Source organism: Sinocyclocheilus grahami, unplaced genomic scaffold (assembly GCF_001515645.1).
Source record: "Sinocyclocheilus grahami isolate Dianchi unplaced genomic scaffold, SAMN03320097.WGS_v1.1 scaffold249.1, whole genome shotgun sequence".
Lineage (NCBI taxonomy): Eukaryota > Metazoa > Chordata > Actinopteri > Cypriniformes > Cyprinidae > Sinocyclocheilus > Sinocyclocheilus grahami.
The window spans coordinates 1,229,197-1,252,997 of NW_015505428.1; the positions used below are offsets into that span (position 1 = coordinate 1,229,197).

Consider the following 23,801-nt stretch of genomic DNA (forward strand, 5'->3'; position numbering starts at 1 on the left):
CAAAAGTGAAAGAGAGACACAAATGAATCCTGTGAAACCAGAAACCTGCTGTAAGAGCTGTTCGACTGGACCTGAGTGATGTGAATGCTGTTCTACATCTTTATGAAGGATGATTTTATGTAGAAAACAGTAAATCACAAAAAAAAAGACTTTAGCTGGGTTTTCACAGGCAGGGTCACAAATACTCAAATTCTCATAGCATTTGCAGATAGATAGATAGATAGATAGATAGGCATAAGCTTAAAGCTATAATGCATAAAGGATATGTATTTCAGTTGCTGTACTTGTTTAGTAGCATTTTTTAAGAACCGGTTAAGACTATTTTTAGAACCAGTCAAAAATACATAACCAACATTTGAATGGAGTTTGTCATCTATTTTTACTATTTATTTTTGCTTATTGCAGTATAAATTAGCACCACCAGTCAGTTTTCAGCATGTCAGGCCTGATTTTTGTCATGACCAGAATTTCCATAGGGAACATAGGGTATCTTCTCTTGTAATAGTTTCTATCGCATTATCAGTACAAAACCGCACCATCTTCCTGGAGCAGTAACAGTGATAAAGCTGATGGTGTAGTGCAATATCAGGATGTAATTCTTTAAAACAATGAACCTCTCACATGATTAAGGTGGGCATGTGTACCGATAGGGAAAATCTGTGATGTTTTTACATGTTTGGTTAACCATTGTTTTGGTTCACTGATGTCAGAAAAGACATACTTCCTGATTGACCGCATTCCTGCATGGCACCCTAACTTTGTCAACATACCTAATGAAAAAAAGAGACGTCACTTTTACCAGGAGTTGTGCTTTCTCTCGCACACATTTGAATCAGAAGGCAGGGAATGAGTCCGCTTACTGTGCTCTCTGATATGCAGGTAGGACTATATATTTCCAATAATATCCTTAATAAGTAATGTGTCTTGTTTTGCAGCTAAATGTATTATTTATCTTTTAATAATACAGTGATTTAAATGATAATAATTTAGCAAACTCAAAACACAAATGCTATTATGAGTGAGGTGGGTTATTTCACTTTCTCATACAGTGAGAGCAGAAACTGGACCCAGCAGGTGTGTCTGAGGACAGTGATAGGTCAGTAGACAACTGCAACAAAGACACACAAAGACCCCTTTGCCAACGCCGTCATTGTTTTATGAATTCACTTTCATTACCTGAGGAAAGTTAAACATTTTCCATGAATGCCTGATGCTGTCGGGAGAAACAAGGATGTTATTTTTGTGTAGTGAAACATGCTGATCTTGTTCTGCAAGCTTTGTAGTTTAACTAAGTTAAAGGTTTAAATATGCTGAAAATGTGTTCAAAAGTGAAAGAGAGACACAAATGAATCCTGTGAAACCAGAAACCTGCTGTAAGAGCTGTTCGACTGGACCTGAGTGATGTGAATGCTGAGCGACATTTCATGAAAAACTGTGTTTGTTGTCATTGTAGCTTCTAGTTCTCTCCTTAAGCTCTGTTCTTTAAAACAGGCTGATCAGGAATGCACCGCACTGTTTAACCAGCTAAACAGAGCGTCACTGCTGCCAGCTGTGATTCAGGATTTAGAAGCTGAATGTAGCAAATGTAGAAAGTTAAATAAAATTGTGCTACAAAGAATTTAGCTCATGCTTTATGCTTTGTGTTTTGCAGACCGCTCAGAAAGAAATAAACCAGAACACTTACATATAAGGTAAGATGGAAACACAATATCCTCACACACCATTTGAGTACTTCAGATAATATGTAAATCAGGGCTGTCAAATCGATTAATCGTGATTAATCGCATCCAAATATGTATATATAAACACATAACTTTTATTTTGAATGCGATTAATCGCGATTCATTGATTTGGCAGCCCTAATGTAAATAAATTAAGTGAACATGAAAAAGATTCTTTTGTTATCAGCAGCTAGAAGTTACAACTGTAATCGAGTTGTTTTGCTGATTATATAATGCTTGAGGCTCTAGTCTATATTTGAGTCATGTGAATCAATCTTATTCAACAACTCTGAAATCTTGTGTAGTTTGATGCTACATATCTTTGACTGTTCAGCATCAGCGTAAAATTGTGTAAAAACACTGTCAAAAATGAACCAGCCATTGAGGTTTACAAATTAAATTTTGACCTCTTACAGTATGCATTGCAAGACCAAAAGTATATGGACACTCGAACACTACATTCATATGTGCTTGTTGAACATTTAACTTTAAAATAATAGTGAGGCGCTTTTCTGGGATGTTGGAACACGGCTATAGGCATTTTTGCTCTTGACTGATGGTAACCAAATACAGAAACTTTATTAGGTATAATAATGTTATATATATAGTCTTATAATGTTATCAAGATGTTTACATCAAAAAACATCATTTAGAAGGAATAGGCTATTTTCTGTCCTTTTTCATCTGAACGCTCTGTTTGAATAGGCGTGGCTGATTGTAGACTCGGAAGTAAACGCCCACTGCTGTGATTGGCTAACAGTTGTGTGTGTTTGACAGCAACACCCTTCATAGATGGACGCTGCTGTGACTTAGATTAAAAATGCATAAATACTCAGCACTGCACAGGGTCTTGTTGTCTTCGGAGCATCTTTATCGTTTGGTTTCTGCGTAGACCTGTGTTTGCCTCTCGTTATTTACACTATATGCATGAATCGGTGGGCGGAGCTTAACAGGCAGTGATGTAGAAGCAGGCGTTGATCTTCTTCTGCGGAGGCGGGGCTTAGCCACACTATTACATCATAAAGTGGCACATTCCACAACCAGTCGTTTTGGCAGATTGGCTTCAATATAAGCTGTTTTTAGACTAATGAGAAAGTTTTGAGTTCTGAAACTTACAGGATATTTTTTTATAATACAATGACCTCTCATATGTCAAAAAAGTAAGGGAATTTTGATTTCTCAGTTCATGACCCCTTTAATATAAAAATTGATACCTTTATGATGGATTTTCAGATTTTAAGTTTGAAAGTGGGACAAGATTAAAACAATTAGTGCTGTCAAACGATTAATCGCGATAATTGCATCCAAAATAAAAGTTTTGTTTACAAAATATATGTGTGTACTGTGTATATATATCATGTATATATAAATACACACACATACATATATATATATATATATATATATATATATATATATATATTTATATTAAAATATAATTTATATTATATATAAATATTAATATTTTAAATATTAAAAAAAATATTTTTCTTAAATATATACATGCATGTGTGTGTATTTATATATACATAACAAATATACACTATATATATATATATATATATACATAATAGTATACAGTAGTATATAAATAATACTCAAATAGAACTGGCAGATATCTGCTTATTTTAAAATATAAAAATTGTTGTATAAGGACAATTCAGTCAGAATTCCAGGGCATTTTTAAAATGTCATTATATTAGAAATATTTTGAGATATTGATAAGCTAATAATTATTTTCATGTTATGGCTGAAAACCGATAAATATTGATAAAATATTCTAAATATTTTCTACTGTCTATAAGCAAATCAAAAACACACTAAAAGCTGCAAATAATAGTTTGTACTGTATGCTGAAGTAAATATCACAACATTTCAATGTGCAGTATGATAATATCCAATATTGATAAATAAAAATCGCTGGGGTATATTTGTAGCAATAGCCAACAATACATTGTATGGGTCAAAATTATAGATTTTTCTTTTATGCCAAAAATCATTAGGATATTAAGTAAAGATCATGTTCCATGAAGACATTTTGTAAATGACCTACCGTAAATATATCAAAACTTAATTTTTGATTAGTAATATGCATTGCTAAGAACTTCATTTGGACAACTTTAAAGATGATTTTCTCAATATTTAGATTTTTTTTTTTGCACCCTCAGATTCCAGATTACAATTAGTTGTAGTTCGGCCAAATATTGTCCTATCATAACAAACCATACATCAATGAAAGCTTATTTATTCAGCTTTCAGATGATGTATAAATCTCAATTTCGAAAAATGGACCCTTATGACTGGTTTTGTGCTCCAGGGTCACATATAGATACTGATATGTTACCTGTATTTTGTGCATCCCTACTTTTTTCCATGTTCTGTTCTCTAGCACTGTATGTGTCCTGCACACTTGTGACGTGTTTGCTTGGTTTGATGCTTGTGTTCGAGTGATTGCCTTGCACTAATAATTGCATCAGATTTGTGTCCAGACAAAAGCAGCTTGGGTTGCTTTGGTTACGACGCAAGTTTACCCACGTTTTTGATGAGGCTTTCAAAGCAGATGCAGGAAAAATGGAGGTGCATCATCTCGCTCTCCAAATAAGCAGCTGTAGAGTTGCGGTGAAGAACTCCTTTGTTGCACAAGAAAAACTAGAGTAATGGAGGATTCTGGTATATGTTGTGATGTTCTGTGCTGTAATCACAGCTTTGTTTGAATACTGTTATGAATACTTCTGGCATTTCCGTCAAACGTGACATTATCGTTGTGTGTATTTGCAGATTCTGGGAATTTTCACTTCAAGTTGAAAACTTTCCACGGGAATTAATGGGAATGTATGGGAATAAACTGGACATTTGCAAAATTACAGGTTAGCCTATAATAGGGAATTTAAATGTAGTTTTAAAAAACCCATCTTGCAGCATAGTAATTTACTGCAAATTCAGTAGAATTTCTATCCTGCACATTCCTCAATCACATGCATGGATTATTTCTAGAATCTGCAGGACTATTGAAGTCACACTACGGGATTTGAGCAGTCAAGGAAGTTTTGATGATATTACTAGGGTAAATATATTTGATCTATTGTATTAAAATCAAATCAAAATGTGTTTATACAGCAGCGAGCTAGCCAGTAAATCAGATATGCTAAATGTAAGATAATTAACACCCTTTTAATTGACATTTTAAGATGCGAGCTATCATGGTGCTAGCTCAACTGTAATGCCGTTTTGCTAGCTAGTTTTCTGTTAACAGACAAGAATGTAGGTTATAGTTTGATTTAGCATGCCGATTCAGGAGTGTTCCTCTATTCATCAAACCTATTTCTATTGTCGAGCATCAATTGTAATATTTTTTTTTTACGATTCCAGAATTATTTCATTTCCAATATTTCCAAAATTCCCCCAGATTAACTTCCCATGGAAAGTTTTCGGAAGTTTTCCAACCCTAGTGTCACGTTAAGAGTGACGCAAAAGACAATTTAATATCTGATTTGAGCAGTCAGAGCATCCAGACTGAGACACATCTGTAAAAATCTGATTGAAATCGCGTTTTAAATCACCTCCATTTGTAATGAAATCCGATTTAATTTGTTTTTTTTGCTGTTCGGACTTTAAAAAATCCATCTGGATAATATCTGGATATGCAAAAAATCTGATTTCTGCCAGCAGTCTGAACAAGGCCTTCCTGTTTGGTCTTTTACAGTTTCAGCGAAGCTGCCAAAGAAACACCTTGGCCATCACTGCCTTGCAAACCCGTTTCACAAGAAACTCTAACCAGATCCCTAACATCCACTCCCAACTCCCAACCCACCATCGATCTAGCCTCAACCACACATCCGTTGCCTCAGCCACGCTCCAAAACGAAACCCCTGAGCCCATCCAATCAGGTCAATGCACAACCTCTGATACCACTGCAAGACAGCTGGGAAGTTTGTCCTGTAACACCTGTGGAGACTTCTGATGCCCATTCAGGCAATTATCTGCAGGAACTCTTAGATGTCTTCAGCTCGGAACCTCAAAGTGAACTGAGTAACAGTGTCAACATCCAGGGAGAGCAGACGAACCAAACTAAAGAGAACCAAAGTGAGAACATGACCTCCCTTCACAACGACCGCAACATCCGGTCAAGAATACAAGCCTTTGAAAGTCAATCAAACGCAGAGAATGAGGAAACCTCTATGCCTTTCCCCCGTCCTCGTAAGGTTTTCGCCAAACCACCTGCACTGGCACCGAAACCTTCTATTGCCCTCCGACCCTCTGTCAAAAAGCCCAAAGAAGAGCAGCTTTCACAATTTGTCAGTCACTTATACGAAGAGGTCAACACGCCACCGATGCCAGCGCCAAGACCTCAACTTTTCAAAAAACCATCGTTAGACTCAAGAGATGACTCCAACTCTCAGCCTTCCTTCAGGGCGGCCCTCATCCCTCCATCGCGATCTTCACTGATCAGAGTTAAGAATGTACTTTCCCAGGATGAGGAAGTAGTATTGAAAGAACCTCATCTGCCTCTCAAGCCCAGCAAAGACCTGCTGAACCTCAACAATCACAACTCCACTGCACTTCTGTCTAACATTACATTCGCAGAGAACATGCTTAGCAATAACTATGTAGATGCTCCCACTAGTAAGTGCAAATGTTTCTCCGTACTACAATTCAAAAAACACTTAACAGGTATTGTTTATTAATGTATATGAATGTATTCCACTCACAGATCACTCTCCCTCTAAACCTGCCCGTCAAGTAGGATTCAACTACATGGGGCCAAACATGCTGGGAGTGATCAAGAGACCCACAATCATCAGGGTCCCCAGCAAAACTGACAAATGTGAGTATTTTACCAATCATCTGAGGAAGCTACACTGTCTGGCCAAAAAAAGTTTGGATTTCAATGAACAAATACTGAAGAGTCTAAGATTGGATCATTATTGCAGTGATTAATGTTACTGGCATGTTATATGTTTTGCAACAATTATTTTTTACCCTAACTGATGAAGTACATAGCTTTTTACTTCTCAAGCATATTCCAGGATGACAATGACAAGATTCATTGGACCAAAATTGTGAAATAGTGGTTCAGTGAGCACGAGGAATCATTTTCACATATGAATTGATCACCACAGAGTCCTGAGCTTAACTCTATTGGAAGTCTTTAGGATGTGCTGGAGTCGATTTTACAGAACGCTTTGACACTCCTATTGTCAATACAAGATCTCAGCCAAAAAAATCAATGCAACTCTTGATGGAAATAAATGCTCTGATTTTGTATAACGTTGTCGAAACAATCCCACAGTGAATGCACAATATAATAAAAGCTAAAGGCGGTCCAATGAAATATTGGAGTGTACAACTTTTTTGGACAGGCAGTGTAAAGTGGACTCATACAACATGATCCAGTCCTAGACTCTGCAGTATTTGCTTATTTAAATCCAAATGGCGACTTTGCATCCTACAGCGCTTCGTGTTCAAGGCTGTTAAAACGGATTCCTGAAATCACAAACCTCTTCCAGAGACCTCCGCGCTGTTGTACATTATCAGTATATGATTTTCTAATTTACATTAGATCTTATATATAGCTGATCAGTTAAGAACAAATAATCTTTCATTTATACTGTATGTTTGAGGCATAATAAGGTTCTTCACCTTATTAGTTTCAGTTTATCTTCCCTTAAGATAACGTAACTGAATCACAACTCAATCTTATGCACTTTATTCCTTTTCATTCATGGTATGCATTTAGTAGTTGTTGATTACTCTTGTCTATCTTTTGTTAATAAAAGTTATTTTACTACACTTGTGTCTTCCTTGTGTTGATAATACAGTAAGAGGTTCTACAAGTTAAATATCCCACCAATCTTTCTTATCTGATGTACTCATAACCATAGTGACACGTGATCCAAAAATCATAACATCATCAAACCCATTACTATATTATTTTGCCTTCCTAGGTTGGCGAAAGCATAATCACATTAGTATTATTTTTTTCCAAAACTCTTACTGACCCCAGACTTTGAACAGTAGTGCAAGTTCTTAAGTGTAAACAGCATGATTCAAATGATTCATTGATAATCAAAATGTAATATTCTACATAAAAATAATTTTGCATTGTTGCATGGTAAGTGTATGAATTTCTGCCTTTCAGACCCTGAAGAGACGGCAGAAGTTCCCACTCCCACGCCTGCTCAACCCTCTCATAAAGTGAGTCCTTATACAGCTGCCTTTCCCAGCAAGCAGCTCTTTAATCTGCTGAGATTTGTGACATCTGAAAAATAAAAATGTACTTTCTTTTGACATTTTCCAGAAATGTCAAAGAGAGCAGAATGGAACAATAGGGACTTTTCTTTGTTTTCCTTTTCCTCTTTTTCCTCAGCCTCGAAACATACTCTGCAAGTTCATGAATGCTTCTAGCTATGCGTGCTCGATTTTGAGTATGTGTTAACTGACTACTTCTATGACCACTTCAAGTCAAAGCAGGAGTTGAAGAGAGTCTGGCCGAGCAAGTCAAATCATATAAGTCATTTTTACAGCTAGAAACCTGAATAATAATAACGTTCTGTTTAGTATTGAGGTTGTTACTCCCACAATAACACACTCACTGGCCAAGATTCACATCTGCATTTGAGCAATTGCGTAAAAAATATTTTAAATATAATAAACAAATATTATCTTTATCTGAAATAACTGTCAAAAACCATGACCAATATTCTTTTATGCTGATTTATTTCATATATGTGACCCTGGACCACAAAACCAGTCATAAGAGTCAATTATTTGACATTTAGATTTATACACCATCTCAAAGCTGAATAAATAAGCTTTCCACTGATTTATGGTTTGTTATGATAGGATAATAATATTTGGCTGAGATACAATTATTTGAAAATCTGGAATCTGAGGGTGCAAAAAAATCTAAATATTGAGAAAATCATCTTTAAAGTTGTTCAAATGAAGTTCTTAGCAATGCATATTACTAATCAAAAAATAAGTTTTGATATATTTACAGTAGGAAATTTGCAAAATATCTTCATGGAACATGATCTTTACCTAATTTCCTAATGATTTTTGGCATAAAAGAAAAACCAATAATTTTGACCCATACAATGTATTTTTGGCTATTGCTACAAATATACCCCAGCGACTTAAAACCTACTTTCTCCAGGGTCACATATACATTGTAAGTGCACAAATTCTGTTTTTCAACAAAAACGTTGAATATTAATGTTTTTTTCCCCCAGGACTCCTTCAGTCTCTCATCTGCTATGTCTCTTCCACCACGGTAAATGAATCATGTATTTATTCAAAGCTGTCCTAGTATCAGTTTCTCTTATTTCGACTTTCTAAACATGCTTTTATCTGTTTCTATTTTCATGGCTGGTTGGTTTTGGCAGCATCCGCTTGAGAATTGTGACACTGATTTTAAGTGCCGATAGCATGCGGTCTGTTATTGTGCCCTTAAATTCTATGTTAATAATATTTCAGGCCCAGTGGAGGAAAGGTTCTGCCTCCTCGACCATCACCAGCTAAAACAGGCCCAGGGCGACCTCCTCCTCCACGGAACGATGGCTCCCAACGTCGGCCCTCAGATCCAGGATTTTCACAAATAGTGCCATCAAAACAACAGCAACCTCAATGGCAGCAACAAAACCCTAGAGCTTCGAAAAAAGGGCCTGCCCTCCCGCCGAGACCCAACCCTGGACATCGTCTTTACAACAGATACACCGTGAGATGTTATTTTAACGATTTAATGGTATTACAGAAGAACTGAACAAATTAATGCAACTCTACTCTCTTCTTTTGGCTTACACAGCTTGAGATCCCCCACGGTATTGCTGAGTTTGACTACAATGGCACTAACACGGGGGAGCTCTCCTTTCAGGTCAATACATTCACATTAACCTCATAGTGCCGTCTTCTCAAGTTACAGACGGTTTATGTGTTGATCTGCCTGCGTGTTTCAGCTGTTGGAAATGTAATGCATGTCCATCCTTTATTTCCTACAGAAAAATGAAGTCCTCGTCTTACTTGAGGAATTAGACAGCAAAACCTTCGAATGCCAAGTGGGAAACGCTAAGGGGAGAGTGCAGAAAACACATATGAAGATAATCACACCCTTAACAAATGTACTCTTCAATTCAGCACCTCAGGTAATCAATACTGATATTGACTCAGTGTTTAATAGTAGTTTTAGTAGTAAGTACAGTAAGTGTATTATCTGTCTTGTGATGTCAACATGCTAACATGGCTCTCAATGTGTTTCTACAGAAAAACAGCTCTTTTAGTGGCATGGTGGAAAACACTGGATCTCTGCGAATGCAAGCCCTGTATGACTTCACTCCAGGTGAATACAGATAGACAGTTGTGTTCTGTGTAAGAAAGCAAAGGTCCGTTTTCCAAGGCAAGCATCATTTAAAGAGATAGTTCTCACAAAAATGAAAATGTGCTGTTAATTTACTCATCCTCAGGCCATTCAAGATGTAGGTGACTTTTTTTTCTTCAGTAGAACAGTAAAGAAGATTTTTAGCTGAAACCGTGGCTGTTGGTGATTCATAAAAGGCAAGTCAATGGCTACCGTCACTTTAAGAGTCAAAAAAGCTTATCAAGGATCACAAAATTAATAGCCGTGCCTCCTGACGATATTTTGAGATCTTATGAAGCGAAACAATCAGTCTGTGCAAGAAACTGAACATTATTTACAACATTATTACCTGTGATCCAGAGCCTCAGTGTAATGATAGACCCAAGTGCAGTTTTATTTAACATAAACATGAACTAAATGCAAACTAAACAAGTGCTTGGCTTGAAATGACATGGCATAAACATGAACTTAAGCATGGACATAAACTCCCCAAAAGCGGTTACATGAACATAAACCAACACCCAAAACCAACCGTGACACTCAGGCAAACAAGGAAATCAGATTATTTTCCGTGAACTGGTTCGTTTCAGTGAACTGGCTCAATTAACTAGTTCATATATGTAATCACGCAATTACATAATATATACATAAATATGCGTATCTCCTTTTCAATCAGTGTCAGAGGTGGTTGTGTAGCTTCTCCTGTAATAATCATACGCTGTCCTGTGTTTGTGAGACAGGTATATGGTGGGCAAGACACAAGAACAGTCCTAGGGCTAGCGTGGGTCGACGATGGGCAGACAGAGTCAGAAGGGGCAAGACTAAGGGAGAAATCCAGGAAACCAGGCGAAGATCAGAAACCGGAAAAACAGCGAGGCTAGGGCTAGGGCTAGGGCTAAGGCTAAGGCAAATGACTAGGGCTAAGGCAAATGACTAGGGCTCCGTAAGGTAGCTATCTCTAGGAGAGTGATAAACGCTGAAACAATACTCGGCCGAGGGAAGGGATCAGAGTGAGTGTTAAATAGTGAGGGAGTGATATGAAACAGCTGGGTGCAATCAGTGTAAACAGGTGTGTGCCATTCGTGCTGAGTGCAATCAGTGCAATGCATGATGGGAAATGTAGTCCGGGGTGCTATGCAACAGTTTGTGTGGTGCGAGAGTCAATGAAAAGGAAAGTTCATGGACCGGATTCGTGACAGTTACTCATTCTGATGCAGTTTTTTCCACATTGTTTTCTTATTCATTGTCTAATCGCTATTGACGTTTTTTAATGTTTAAAGCAAGAAAATGGCAAAATCACACAAATTGCATTTTAAAATTATTTCTAATAATGTCTCAAATTAAGGTAACAGGGTTGCAAAAATCTTGGCTCATGTTATTTACTTACTGAGATTGACGGGCAACATTTACTGAAGGTTAAGCATGTATGTTTGGGGCTGATTAATAACTACCATCACCAATAAGCTTTCTTCTTTTTTTTTTTTTCAGAACAAGCCTGGTACATCTGCGCCAGCATCCAGCAATGAATGGCAAACCAAACCATCTCCTGAGCCTGTCAGGTAAGTCATCCTCACAGGATTCGATTGTGAAAGCTTAAACACAAATTAAATGAACTGATTTTTCATTTAAAATCTGATCTACAGCAGCACATATATGTGACCCTGGAGCACAAAACCAGTCATAAGGGTCAATTTTTTAAATTGAGATTTAAACATCTGAAAGCTGAATAAATTATCTTTCCATTGATGTATGGTTTGTTAGGATCGGACAATATTTGGCTGAGATACAACTATTTGAATATCTGGAATCTGAGGGTGCAAAAAAATCTAAATATTGAGGAAATCATCTTTAAAGTTGTCCAAATGAAGTTCCTAGCAATGCATATTACTAATCAAAAAATAAGTTTTGATATATTTACGGTAGGAAACTTACAAAATATCTTCATGGAACATGATCTTTACTTAATATCCTAATGATTTTTGGCATAAAAGAAAAATCAATAATTTTGACCCATACAATGTATTGTTGGCTATTGCTACAAATATACCCCAGCGACTTAACACTGCTTTTGTGCTGCAGGGTCACATATGACAATGACTAGACTCATATGCCTGTGTTTTCTTCAGAGGCCCAAGGTGTGTCGGGAGGTTTGACTTTGAGGGAGAGCAGAGCGATGAGCTCTCATTCTCTGAAGGTGATGTGATTCGGCTTAAAGAATATGTGGGAGACGAGTGGGCTCGTGGGGAAGTGAACGGCCAAGTTGGTATTTTCCCTCTCAACTTTGTGGAAGTGCTTGAGGATTTCCCTCCAGCCCCAGTGCAGAAATCTGCTCCGAATAAGATTGCACTGCCTGGTAAGAGCCCAAAACAATATATCTATAAATTATACACATTTTATTTAAAGTTTAAAACATTTAGATCCTATGGATTTTTTTTCCCACCACGGAATATATATATTTTTTCTTTAATTCCGATAAAAAAGTTGGAATTGGAATATGTAAAGGTCCGAAAAGGACAAAAACACTATATCAGAATCGTAACATTAGTCCAGACAGAACTGATCAAAATTGAAGCAGTGATTTGTCTTACGATCCCTGAAAAAGCAAAGAATGCAATGCTTAGAAACAAGCCCTAGTGCAATTTTGTTTATTAGGGTGCTTCTTTTGGTACTCTCTTTTAACTCTTTCCCCGCCAAACACAGAATTTTCCGGGTTTCCGCGTTCTCGCTGTTATATGCTCGGGGGAACTATTACGCATCTCCTGAATGAGTCTAGAATGTGCCGATCAAAAACACATGCGAGGAAGATGCAGAAACGAGCAATCTCGAATGTATGCAAATGCATATGAAAAACAATGCGATCATCAATAATAAACAGCATTTAAATGAAAACTGCCTAATGTTACTGAGTGAAATGTCGATCCAGGAAGTGGCAAAGGACTGTGCAAGCTTTGGAGGTGTTGATGGAACGATCTACCGCATCTTTGCTTTGATCATCCTACTGAATATTATCCAGATGTAGTATTTGATAAAAAAAGTGATTTTCTCTGCTTTTTGCTCAAAATTTTGCTTTTTTTCAATATAAAACTTACTTACATTCTAGTGTTGATAAAGAAAAAGAATGCTTGAAGCTAGAATAAAACTGATTTTTTGTTTAAGTAGAGACTCTGTTCTTTATTTCGATGTATTGCATGTTCAGATATTCATAAAACAAAATATTCTGGGGGCCATGAAATTTTAGTGAAAATCATCAGAAATGCTGGCGGTGGCTGGCAACTGTTTTTCAAAACCGTTGGCGGGGAAAGAGTTAAAAATGTCCCGCAGCAGACATACATACATCACTGGACAATTCTGTCTTTTTCTAAAATGTCCTAAACATTTCCACGACAGTGTCATTTCCAGCACATCTTAAAATATACGTTGTGTTTAATAACATTCTGTAATGGCAAAGGCGGTGATGGAAATCTAAATGATGCAAAACTATAAACAATTTTGAAATAAAATGGCCACTTTTTGCATAATTTGGCCAAATTACAGCTTAACAGGAAATGACACACTATATAAAAAAAAGCTACTGTTCACAATTGATATTCATCTCAAGAATGTTGTAAACAAGACTTTTGAAAACGTTTATTAGTGGCAATATTGTGGGTTGTGGTGGAAATTGTCACAACTACACCAGTATATAACCGCAGGACCGTTATAATTCGTATAAACATTTATATGAATAATTTTATGCAGTAAATACTGAAAGGGATTGTTTATTCCATGCATCATGATGGTTGGAGGTTATAGATGATGATGGATTTTCTGTGTCAAGGATAAAATGCCAAAATCTAGACATTAAAAAGTAAACAAAAATAAGTGACGGTGAGGTAAAATGTTTCCTAGGTCTGTAGTTTTAATGTGACAAAAGTTGAAATTTGTTTTAAAAAAACGATGTTTCAGAGAACATGCAGCACATTCAGTTTGCTCTAGAACTGTCTGTAATCCATCCACTTACTGTATAGGTTTCTAATCTACCTACAACACCAACAGTGAAGTATCACTGTGGAGGGAATGTGAAGAATTTGCCCTGCTGTTTGTGTTTCATTAAGGGCTTTATTAAACTGTGACCTCCAGCTCATTCGTTACACTGCAGAATCTCTTCATGAGGACAGCTGCTCTTCTCTGTGACTCCATGGAGCACATTTACTGTACAGTAATAATTCATTCATAAACTGCATTTGTGTGCAGGCTCTTTAAGAAATCAGTCAAATGAAATAATTGGGCGAACTGGGCTAGAATGTATGTGCTAGACCATCTTTAGAGTAAATTTGAATTTTGAATTTAACAGGATTTTATAATCCTTGCATATGTTTGCTTGCATAATACATACAGCTCTGGGCTATGGATCTAATATATATTGTGTTTTATTTCTCAGGAATGGCCGGTTCATCTAACACACGAATGTCTTACAAGACCAGTGAGGTATCCATCTCCATCTCTCCACCTGTCACATTGAAAAATCACCATATTTATTTTCGAAATGCGTTTTATAGATCGTATTGTGGGCAATGCATTAATGCATATAAATGTGCATATATATATATGACCTCGTAATGTTAATCAAAACATCATAACTTGACCTTCTAGTGAAAATGACACACTTTTACTCTAATGATGTATACAGGGCTTCTCCAATCATTTAATACACTTAAACCCTTAACACTTCAGAGAGCAATGCCCTGCATTGCCTTTTTTAATAATTAATTACACTTTGATGTACATCACAATATGGAAGAAAAGATCCGTTGCTACTTGTTTCGTTGGCGTTTACTTACTTCTGGCATTTTAAACCTGTATGACTTTATTCTGTGAAACACAAAAGGTTTAAAAGAATATTGATTTTGGTCTTCTGTGAACGGTGACCAAAAAGTTCATTTTTGGGTGTGCTATCCCTTTGAACACTTAAACAAACACTTATACGTCCAACAATTCATGATATGAAGCATTAAATCAGTGAGATGTCTGATGTTTCAAGTTAAGTCAAATCTATTTTAATAGCACTTCAAAAAAAGTGTTTCAAAGCAGCTTTACAGAAAACCATGATGTTATTTGTTTAAAATATCTTAATATCTTCCTCCCTTATAGTCACATTTAGCAGAATAGAGTTAATATAATTTACATTTTGCGACAATACAAGCTATCAAGCGGTTGAGATATGCTGCATAGTACAGTACAGTATATATCGCTCTCTGTTAGCATACTGTATGTATGCAGATAAAGTTTAACATACTTTATATGAAGAGCTGGACGATAATATAGTTACATTTAGTGATGAAATCAAAAATCAGGTCTCTGTGGATGAATTACTGAAATAAATGAACTTTTCCATGACATTCTAATTTATTGAGATGCACCTGTATATACACTCTAAAAAAAATCTAAAAATATGGCACTGTACTGTATTTGATGGAATTTCTCTAGTTAGTTTTTACAGGTGTTTTACCTGCATTTTGAATTTTGCACTTCATTGCATTGTGTTTTAGGCTTAATGGAAATGTTGGTAAAAAATAATGGATAATGTCTCAGTAAAAATCTGCCAGTACTTTATTTTAGATTTATTTATTACAGTGTACTACATTTAAGCTTACTTTTCTGTATACAGTATTACTGGTTTTATATACAGGGAACAAATAGTATGCATCATTTTATAGATTTAAGCATTTTTAAACACCATAGACAAATGTCCAGTGCCATCTTGTGTCCATAAATCTGCACTTGTCCATCTTTATAATTTTGACAAGTGATGATAGATATCTGAGGCATACCAGTGTTTCTACAGGACTTAAATGTGTATAGTAATAATGATAAATGTCGTAGTCATGGCATTAAATGTTGTATGATCTTCCTCAGTATTTTTGTCTTCTTTTCCAATACAAATATATAAACATCCTTAAATCATGATCCATTTGCTTGAAATGCAAAATGAAGTTAAGTCTTGTTTTCTAAGAAACTGAACAAAATTGAAAAAGAACAAATATCTGTAAATGTGGTATGAAAAGGGTTTTGAATATTTTATTTTAAATATTTTTTAATTAAGTTGTTTTTTGTGAGTCCATTGGTGGATATCTGTTCTTTTTAATCATACTCGCCTAATTTTGATCAGTTTCACAGAAAACAAGACTGAGGCCATTTTTTTGCTTCTCAAGTGAGTATCTTGATTTAAGAAAGTTAAGAAATAGCACTGGAAAACAAGAAAAACCTACTAAGGATGAACACTTTTATACAGTGTGATCAAAAGGTACAGTAAAAGTTATTTTCATAGTATATTGGTTGGGAGCAGAGCTTATTTTTAAGGAATGGAGATCAGTAGGAAGTTTTTTTTTTTGTCATCGCAACAACAGAGCAGGTGTGTAATGCAATGCAGCATTAAAAAATATAAAATATTGGGGGGACTTGTCATCAGTGTCTGAGATGGTTCCAGCACAGTTACATTTAGTAGGCTACACGTCTGTAAAAATACATTTTCTCTCTCACACAGTGTTTTTTGTGAGTCCATTGGTGGATATCTGTTCTTTTTAATCATACTCGCCTAATTTTGATCAGTTTCACAGAAAACAAGACTGAGGCCATTTTTTTGCTTCTCAAGTGAGTATCTTGATTTAAGAAAGTTAAGAAATAGCACTGGAAAACAAGAAAAACCTACTAAGGATGAACACTTTTATACAGTGTGATCAAAAGGTACAGTAAAAGTTATTTTCATAGTATATTGGTTGGGAGCAGAGCTTATTTTTAAGGAATGGAGATCAGTAGGAAGTTTTTTTTTTTGTCATCGCAACAACAGAGCATGTGTGTAATGCAATGCAGCATTAAAAAATATAAAATATTGGGGGGACTTGTCATCAGTGTCTGAGATGGTTCCAGCAGAGTTACATTTAGTAGGCTACACGTCTGTAAAAATACATTTTCTCTCACACAGTGCAGATTCATTTTCATGCATTTGTTCTGGAACTCACAACCTGCCCTCACATCACACAAGGAAACGCTTTTATAACATGCATATGTGACCCTGGACCACAAAATCAGTCATAAGGGTCAATTTTTCGATATTGAGATTTATACCTCATCTGAAAGCTGAATAAAGATTTCCATTGATGTATGGTCTGTTAGGATAGATCAATATTTGGCCGATATACAACTATTTGAAAATCTGGAATTTGAGGTTGCAAAAAAATCTAAATATTGAGAAAATCACTTTAAAGTTGTCCAAATGAAGTTCTTAGCAATGCATATTACTAATCAAAAATGAAGTTTTGACATTTACAGGAGGAAATGTACAAAATATCTTTATGGAACATGATCTTTACTTAATGTGCTTATGATTTTTGGCATAAAAGAAAAATCTATAATTTTGACCCATACAATGTATTTTTGGTATTGTATTGCTACAAATATACATATATGGAAAATATTCTTCAGACTGGTTTTGTGCTCCAGGGTCACGTATATTAACCTCTGACACATCAATTTGATACTGTAACTGTGGTTTGACATTTATCAAGCTCATTCATTTAGCTAAGTCCAAAAGAGACACATTTATGGCAAAGACAGAGTTTCGCATAATGGAAATAGGCTCCTTAAATTCAGGATCACTAAAATATTGGAAGTGCAGGCTGCCCGCTCCAATTTTTAGAAAATTTATATTTTAGAAAAAAAATAAAAAAGGGGCAATAGTCTGGAAACTAAGACTTTTCAAACTCTTTATTCCTATATTTATCCAGACCGGGAAGTTACTAAAATCAAATTCCATAGTGTAGAAACCCTGAAATGTTCAATTCTAACACAGGCTTTTATATCTCCATTTCTGACTGGAGATATTAAAAGCATGAACATGATGATCAGCCGGTTTTATGTGACATATACTGAGAAAAACACCAGTACACGGACTCAAATTTACATGTTTATTGACACCAGCAGTTCGTGTTGGGAGTTTCAGACAGACTCCTGGATGGGGGGCTCATATCCGTCAGCTCGCTCCACCTTGGCTCCAGTGTCGCCCTCTGCAGGTTTAGCAGCAGCACTGCTGGTTCCACCTTCACCGTGAAGCTCCATCAGCTTACCAACTGCACGATAAAATTTCATAAATACATTAATCTCATACAATTCTACTTCTAAACCTAAAAAAAGTTCAAACTTATTAAATGGCTTGGGTAACAAAAAAAAAGATATTACTCTACACAAGATTAATTTGGTAAGGTTAAGAGATGAAGCATCACAACAAAACTTCTCACATCCAACAATCATGGGATGCACCAAATAATGCGCTTAAAAGCATTAATGCATGGAACCCTGACCATGAAAGTGCAACAACATCCGGCCCCAAAAAAACTAACATTTGTCAGTCATTAGCATAAATCAGGGATCCTCAAATCTGGCCCACGAGATCCACTTTCTTGCAGAGTTTCACTCGAACCCTAATCAAGCACACCTGAGCATGCTAATCAATGTCTTCAGGATCATTAGAAAGTCACAGGTAGGGGACTTTGATCAGGGTTGGAGCTAAACTCTTCAGCGCACTGGCCCTCCAGAGCAAGATTTGAGGAACCCTGGCATAAATGAAAGTCGAAACAAGCCATGCATGTTCATCACACGTTTCAACTTACGCTCAAACTTGGGCTTTTTCAGCATCTTAACCTTCCTGACGTAGACGTCGTGTAGAGGGTAGATGGATTGGCAGGCTTTCTCAATGTCCTTGCCTACACTGTCAGGAATCCTACAGAACAAAAAAATATATATATATAGAAACCATTTATTAAACAGCTGCATGACAATTATAGATCACGACTGCTAATAAAGTTATCAGGTAGGAAGTTATAATGGAGTTACTGCTCTATCTCCATTACCTCAGCACTCAAAAGGTATGCTACTGACACTGTATTCGTGAGCATGAGCGCCACTGTACAAAAAGTGTCTACTAAAATAAATGAAAAATGCTAAGACGCGTCATTTGAACACTTCATCTTAACAGCCAACATCCAGTATTTCAACCACACTAAATCTCAGCCCATTTTATTTAAGTATCAAAGCCCACCTTCCTGCAGAATTTAATTCAAACACACCCCCAATAACAATCCAGTAATCCTGAAGATCTTGATTAATTCGTTCAGTCGTGTTAAATTAGGGCTGCAGCTGAACTGTGCAGGAAGTTGGACCTCCAGGAGCAGAGCCTGCCCGACCAACTGATTTAAGTCAAGTCACCTTTATTTATTTATATATATATATATATATATATTCACATCAAACTCAAAACCAATGAGTGGCTCTTCAAAAGCACAACAGATCATTGACTGAATCTACATTATTAGCCACACAACATTAGTATTGGTGCTACATTCATGGAATCAGATGGTTATACCATATACTATCAGTGTTTCCCACAGACTTACACTCTATGTGTGGCGGCTTCCCCTGGGGGAAATATATATGTATATAATAATTTTATATCTGCTAAATGCATAAATTATATGTATATATACTTTTTTTTTATATATATATATAGCGCTTTTAACAATAGAGTTTGTCAAAGCAACTTTACAGTATTAAACAGCAAACTAGTGTGTAGTGGTTGACCGATATTGTTTTTTTTTTCAAATTACATGAATATGACAGTGGGCAAATGCATAAAGAGCAGCATAATTTGAAATCACGAATTTAATGTTTAAAACATTCAATTTGCACAGACCAAAAGTCACACAGAGAACGCGCGATCATGCAGGCCACATGCACACTTCACAAGATCTCACAACTGGATTCGACTAAGTTTGCAAGGTTTGTGAAATTAAATGTTCATTAGTCATTCAAAGATTTGTTTAAATGATATAAATGCGTATTTGCTGAATGCTGACGGCAAACGAGAAAGTATTATAATGTTTGCCTGTCTATTACTAATAATATAATACTTCGTATACATTTTAATTCCTTTGTTTAACCGTTCTATCTGATTATTAGACAGACTTCTATCTGTATTAGACAGAACTGTTAACGACGACGGCGAACAAGAGGGAGAATGTGAGCACTGTGTGTTCAGGCGTTGCCGCTCTCAGCGCAGTCAAAATTAAAGTCCCGCTTTGAACGCATCGGCCATTTAAAAACAAAATCAACATAACTCTAAAATGTAAATTCAAAATGCAATGCTGCAAACCTGCAGCTTCCAAGTTTATCTTAATTAAGCCAACAGATCACACCATGAAGCATCAATCTTCCTTTGGTCACACATCTTCACCAAATTTGGAACGTTGCGTTTCCAGTTTTCAGCATATAAATGAAAGTGAATGTAATGAAAAGTGTAGCATTAACACCACTTGAGGGTGATACAAGATTTATTTTAAAAGCATCGCTGCCGTTTATGTAACACTAAAAGTGTGGTCACACCAGACTTTGAGCATGCAAAACTTCTTCAGACACACGTTACATGATGTAACGTCACACTTTGCTGCCATTTAAAAACAAAATCAACATAACTCTAAAATGTAAATTCAAAAAGCAATGCTGCAAACCTGCAGCTTCCAAGTTTATCTTAATTAAGCCAACAGATCACACCATGAAGTATCAATCTTCCTTTGGTCACACATTGGAACGTTGCGTTTCCAGTTTTCAGCATTTGCATGCATATAAATGAAAGTGAACATAATAAAGTGTAGCATTAACACGACTTGAGGCTGATACAATATATATTTTAATTTTTTTTGTGATGGCAAGCCTTCTACGACCTAAACTAAAGCATCGAGTGAGTAAAGGTCACACGTTAACTCGATTGTACCTGCCACTTCTTGACCATAGAGCACATCTTGTCACGGGTGAGGTCCATGCCATGGAAGTTGGTGAGGCAGTTCTTGCCCTGCACGTCTTCTGTGACCAGCTTGAACTTGCGAAAGGCCACCTCGTCGTTCTGCAGATCAGCCAGACTGACCTCGAACACACGTCCCTTCAGACCATCAGAGGCAATTCCTAGATTACAAAGACATGTCGTTAAACTCGCTGCAGCTTGTAGTGCTATGACGAATCTTATGGGAATGTCAGGTGATCTGATAACAGTAATCACAGCTTTTCATCTAGAACCAAAACTACTGTCATCATGTATTCCCACTGCAATACAGCACGAATATGGATTTGCATCAAACAATTGGGACACACGTGGATCTGTCCTTTCCCAGCAGGGTTAAAGGATTAGTTCACTTCCAGAATAAAAATGTCCTGATAATTTACTCACCCCCCATGTCATCCAAGACGTTCATGTCTTTCTGTCTTCAGTTGCAAAGAAATTAAGGTTTCTGAGAAAATTTCCAGGATTTCAATGGGGTCCAATGGACTGAAGGTCCAAATTACAGTTTCAAAGGACTCTACACGATCCCACCCGAGGAATAAGGCTCTTATCTAGAGAAACAATCACTCATTTACTAATAAAAATAAAAATGCATTTACTTTTTAAACCACAAATGCTCGTTGTGCACTGGCTCGACTTCACTCATGACGTAATAACGTTGGAAAGTTCACGCGTGACTTAGGTGAAAGCACCGACCCAGTGTTTACAAAGCAAACGTGCAAGGAAAGTAAAAAAAACAAACAATGAAGTTGGAGGAGAAAATGAGATGGAGTTTTTCGTCTTTTTAAAGCAGAGCACACAGACGAAGAGCTAACCGCGCATGACCTTTCCAACGTCATTACGTAATGTGTGAAGTCCAGCTAGTGCAAGACGAGCATTTATTTATTTACAGAAAATGAGCGATCATTTCGTTAGATAAGACCCTTATTCCTCGGCTGGGATCGTGTAGAGTCCATTGAAACTGTAATTTGGACCTTCAGCCCATTGGTCCCCATTGAAGTCCATTATATGGAGAAAAATCCTGGAATGTTTTCCTCATAAACCTTCATTTCTTTGTGACTGAAGACAGAAAGACACGAACATCTTGGATAACATGGGGGTGAGTTCATTACCAGGACATTCTTATTCTGGAAGTGAACTTATCCTTTAACGGTTCACATTATATTTGTTTGTAAACAAACACGGGTGGACATTAACAGCACTTACTGGTTCCCTGAGTCCTGGTGACCAAGGTCTTGCCCAGGTTGCGGATGTTGAACATGGCTGGTGCCTTGACATCATACCAGTCCTTCTTGGAGAATGGATCAACACTGCAAGAGAAAATTCATTTCAGAGACAATATTGCAAGCAAATGTTGTAATGGAGCCACATTTTCATAGCTGAAATGTTGACACTGCTTATATTTGCTCTGGTCGTGTTAACTAACATATGAGAAAGCTCCCAAATAGCTTCGAGCATCCAACACATGTGTCACAGTAAGTCTGATGTCAGTCAAGTATGCTGGAAAACTAGCCAACGTCAGTCAGTCAAGTATGCTGGATACTAGCTAACGTTAGTCAAGTATGCTGGAAAACCAGCTAACGTTAGGCAGTCAGTCAAGTATGCTGGATACTAGCTAACGTTAGTCAAGTATGCTGGAAAACCAGCTAACGTTAGGCAGTCAGTCAAGTATGCTGGATACTAGCTAACGTTAGTCAAGTATGCTGGAAAACCAGCTAACGTTAGGCAGTCAGTCAAGTATGCTGGATACTAGCTAACGTTAGTCAAGTATGCTGGAAAACCAGCTAACGTTAGGCAGTCAGTCAAGTATGCTGGATACTAGCTAACGTTAGTCAAGTATGCTGGAAAACCAGCTAACGTTAGGCAGTCAGTCAAGTATGCTGGATACTAGCTAACGTTAGTCAAGTATGCTGGAAAACCAGCTAACGTTAGGCAGTCAGTCAAGTATGCTGGATACTAGCTAACGTTAGTCAAGTATGCTGGAAAACCAGCTAACGTTAGGCAGTCAGTCAAGTATGCTGGATACTAGCTAACGTTAGTCAAGTATGCTGGAAAACCAGCTAACGTTAGGCAGTCAGTCAAGTATGCTGGATACTAGCTAACGTTAGTCAAGTATGCTGGAAAACCAGCTAACGTTAGGCAGTCAGTCAAGTATGCTGGATACTAGCTAACGTTAGTCAAGTATGCTGGAAAACCAGCTAACGTTAGGCAGTCAGTCAAGTATGCTGGATACTAGCTAACGTTAGTCAAGTATGCTGGAAAACCAGCTAACGTTAGGCAGTCAGTCAAGTATGCTGGATACTAGCTAACGTTAGTCAAGTATGCTGGAAAACCAGCTAACGTTAGGCAGTCAGTCAAGTATGCTGGATACTAGCTAACGTTAGTCAAGTATGCTGGAAAACCAGCTAACGTTAGGCAGTCAGTCAAGTATGCTGGATACTAGCTAACGTTAGTCAAGTATGCTGGAAAACCAGCTAACGTTAGGCAGTCAGTCAAGTATGCTGGATACTAGCTAACGTTAGTCAAGTATGCTGGAAAACCAGCTAACGTTAGGCAGTCAGTCAAGTATGCTGGATACTAGCTAACGTTAGTCAAGTATGCTGGAAAACCAGCTAACGTTAGGCAGTCAGTCAAGTATGCTGGATACTAGCTAACGTTAGTCAAGTATGCTGGAAAACCAGCTAACGTTAGGCAGTCAGTCAAGTATGCTGGATACTAGCTAACGTTAGTCAAGTATGCTGGAAAACCAGCTAACGTTAGGCAGTCAGTCAAGTATGCTGGATACTAGCTAACGTTAGTCAAGTATGCTGGAAAACCAGCTAACGTTAGGCAGTCAGTCAAGTATGCTGGATACTAGCTAACG

General features: G+C 36.9%; 2 protein-coding genes across 2 annotated transcripts; one reads left to right on the forward strand and one right to left on the reverse strand.

Moving 5' to 3' along the window:
- Window positions 1-4,921: 4,921 nt before the first annotated feature.
- On the forward strand, window positions 4,922-15,608 carry LOC107598296 (SH3 domain-containing protein 19-like). Its single transcript, XM_016289591.1, has 14 exons — window positions 4,922-4,938; window positions 5,425-6,344; window positions 6,433-6,546; window positions 7,861-7,916; window positions 8,954-8,994; window positions 9,198-9,438; window positions 9,526-9,594; window positions 9,719-9,862; window positions 9,981-10,056; window positions 10,815-10,825; window positions 11,563-11,633; window positions 12,201-12,427; window positions 14,495-14,541; window positions 15,603-15,608. Exons 1-14 carry the CDS (start codon window positions 4,922-4,924, stop codon window positions 15,606-15,608), a joined length of 2,040 nt encoding a protein of 679 aa, XP_016145077.1.
- A 2,395-nt stretch (window positions 15,609-18,003) lies between these two features.
- On the reverse strand, window positions 18,004-22,250 carry LOC107598297 (40S ribosomal protein S3a-like; the record flags this gene model as incomplete). The annotated part of the gene is made up of 4 exons (XM_016289592.1): window positions 18,004-18,179; window positions 18,720-18,891; window positions 20,876-21,063; window positions 22,145-22,250. Coding segments are annotated over 4 exons (597 nt in total), but the record flags the coding sequence as incomplete, so codon positions are not given.
- Window positions 22,251-23,801: the final 1,551 nt, after the last annotated feature.

Coding starts and splice junctions, on each gene's coding strand:
- LOC107598296 (XM_016289591.1), top strand. Junction 9,595..9,718: donor CGGGGGAGCTCTCCTTTCAG/GTCAATACATTC, acceptor TATTTCCTACAG/AAAAATGAAGTCCTCGTCTT. Junction 11,634..12,200: donor CCATCTCCTGAGCCTGTCAG/GTAAGTCATCCT, acceptor TGTTTTCTTCAG/AGGCCCAAGGTGTGTCGGGA.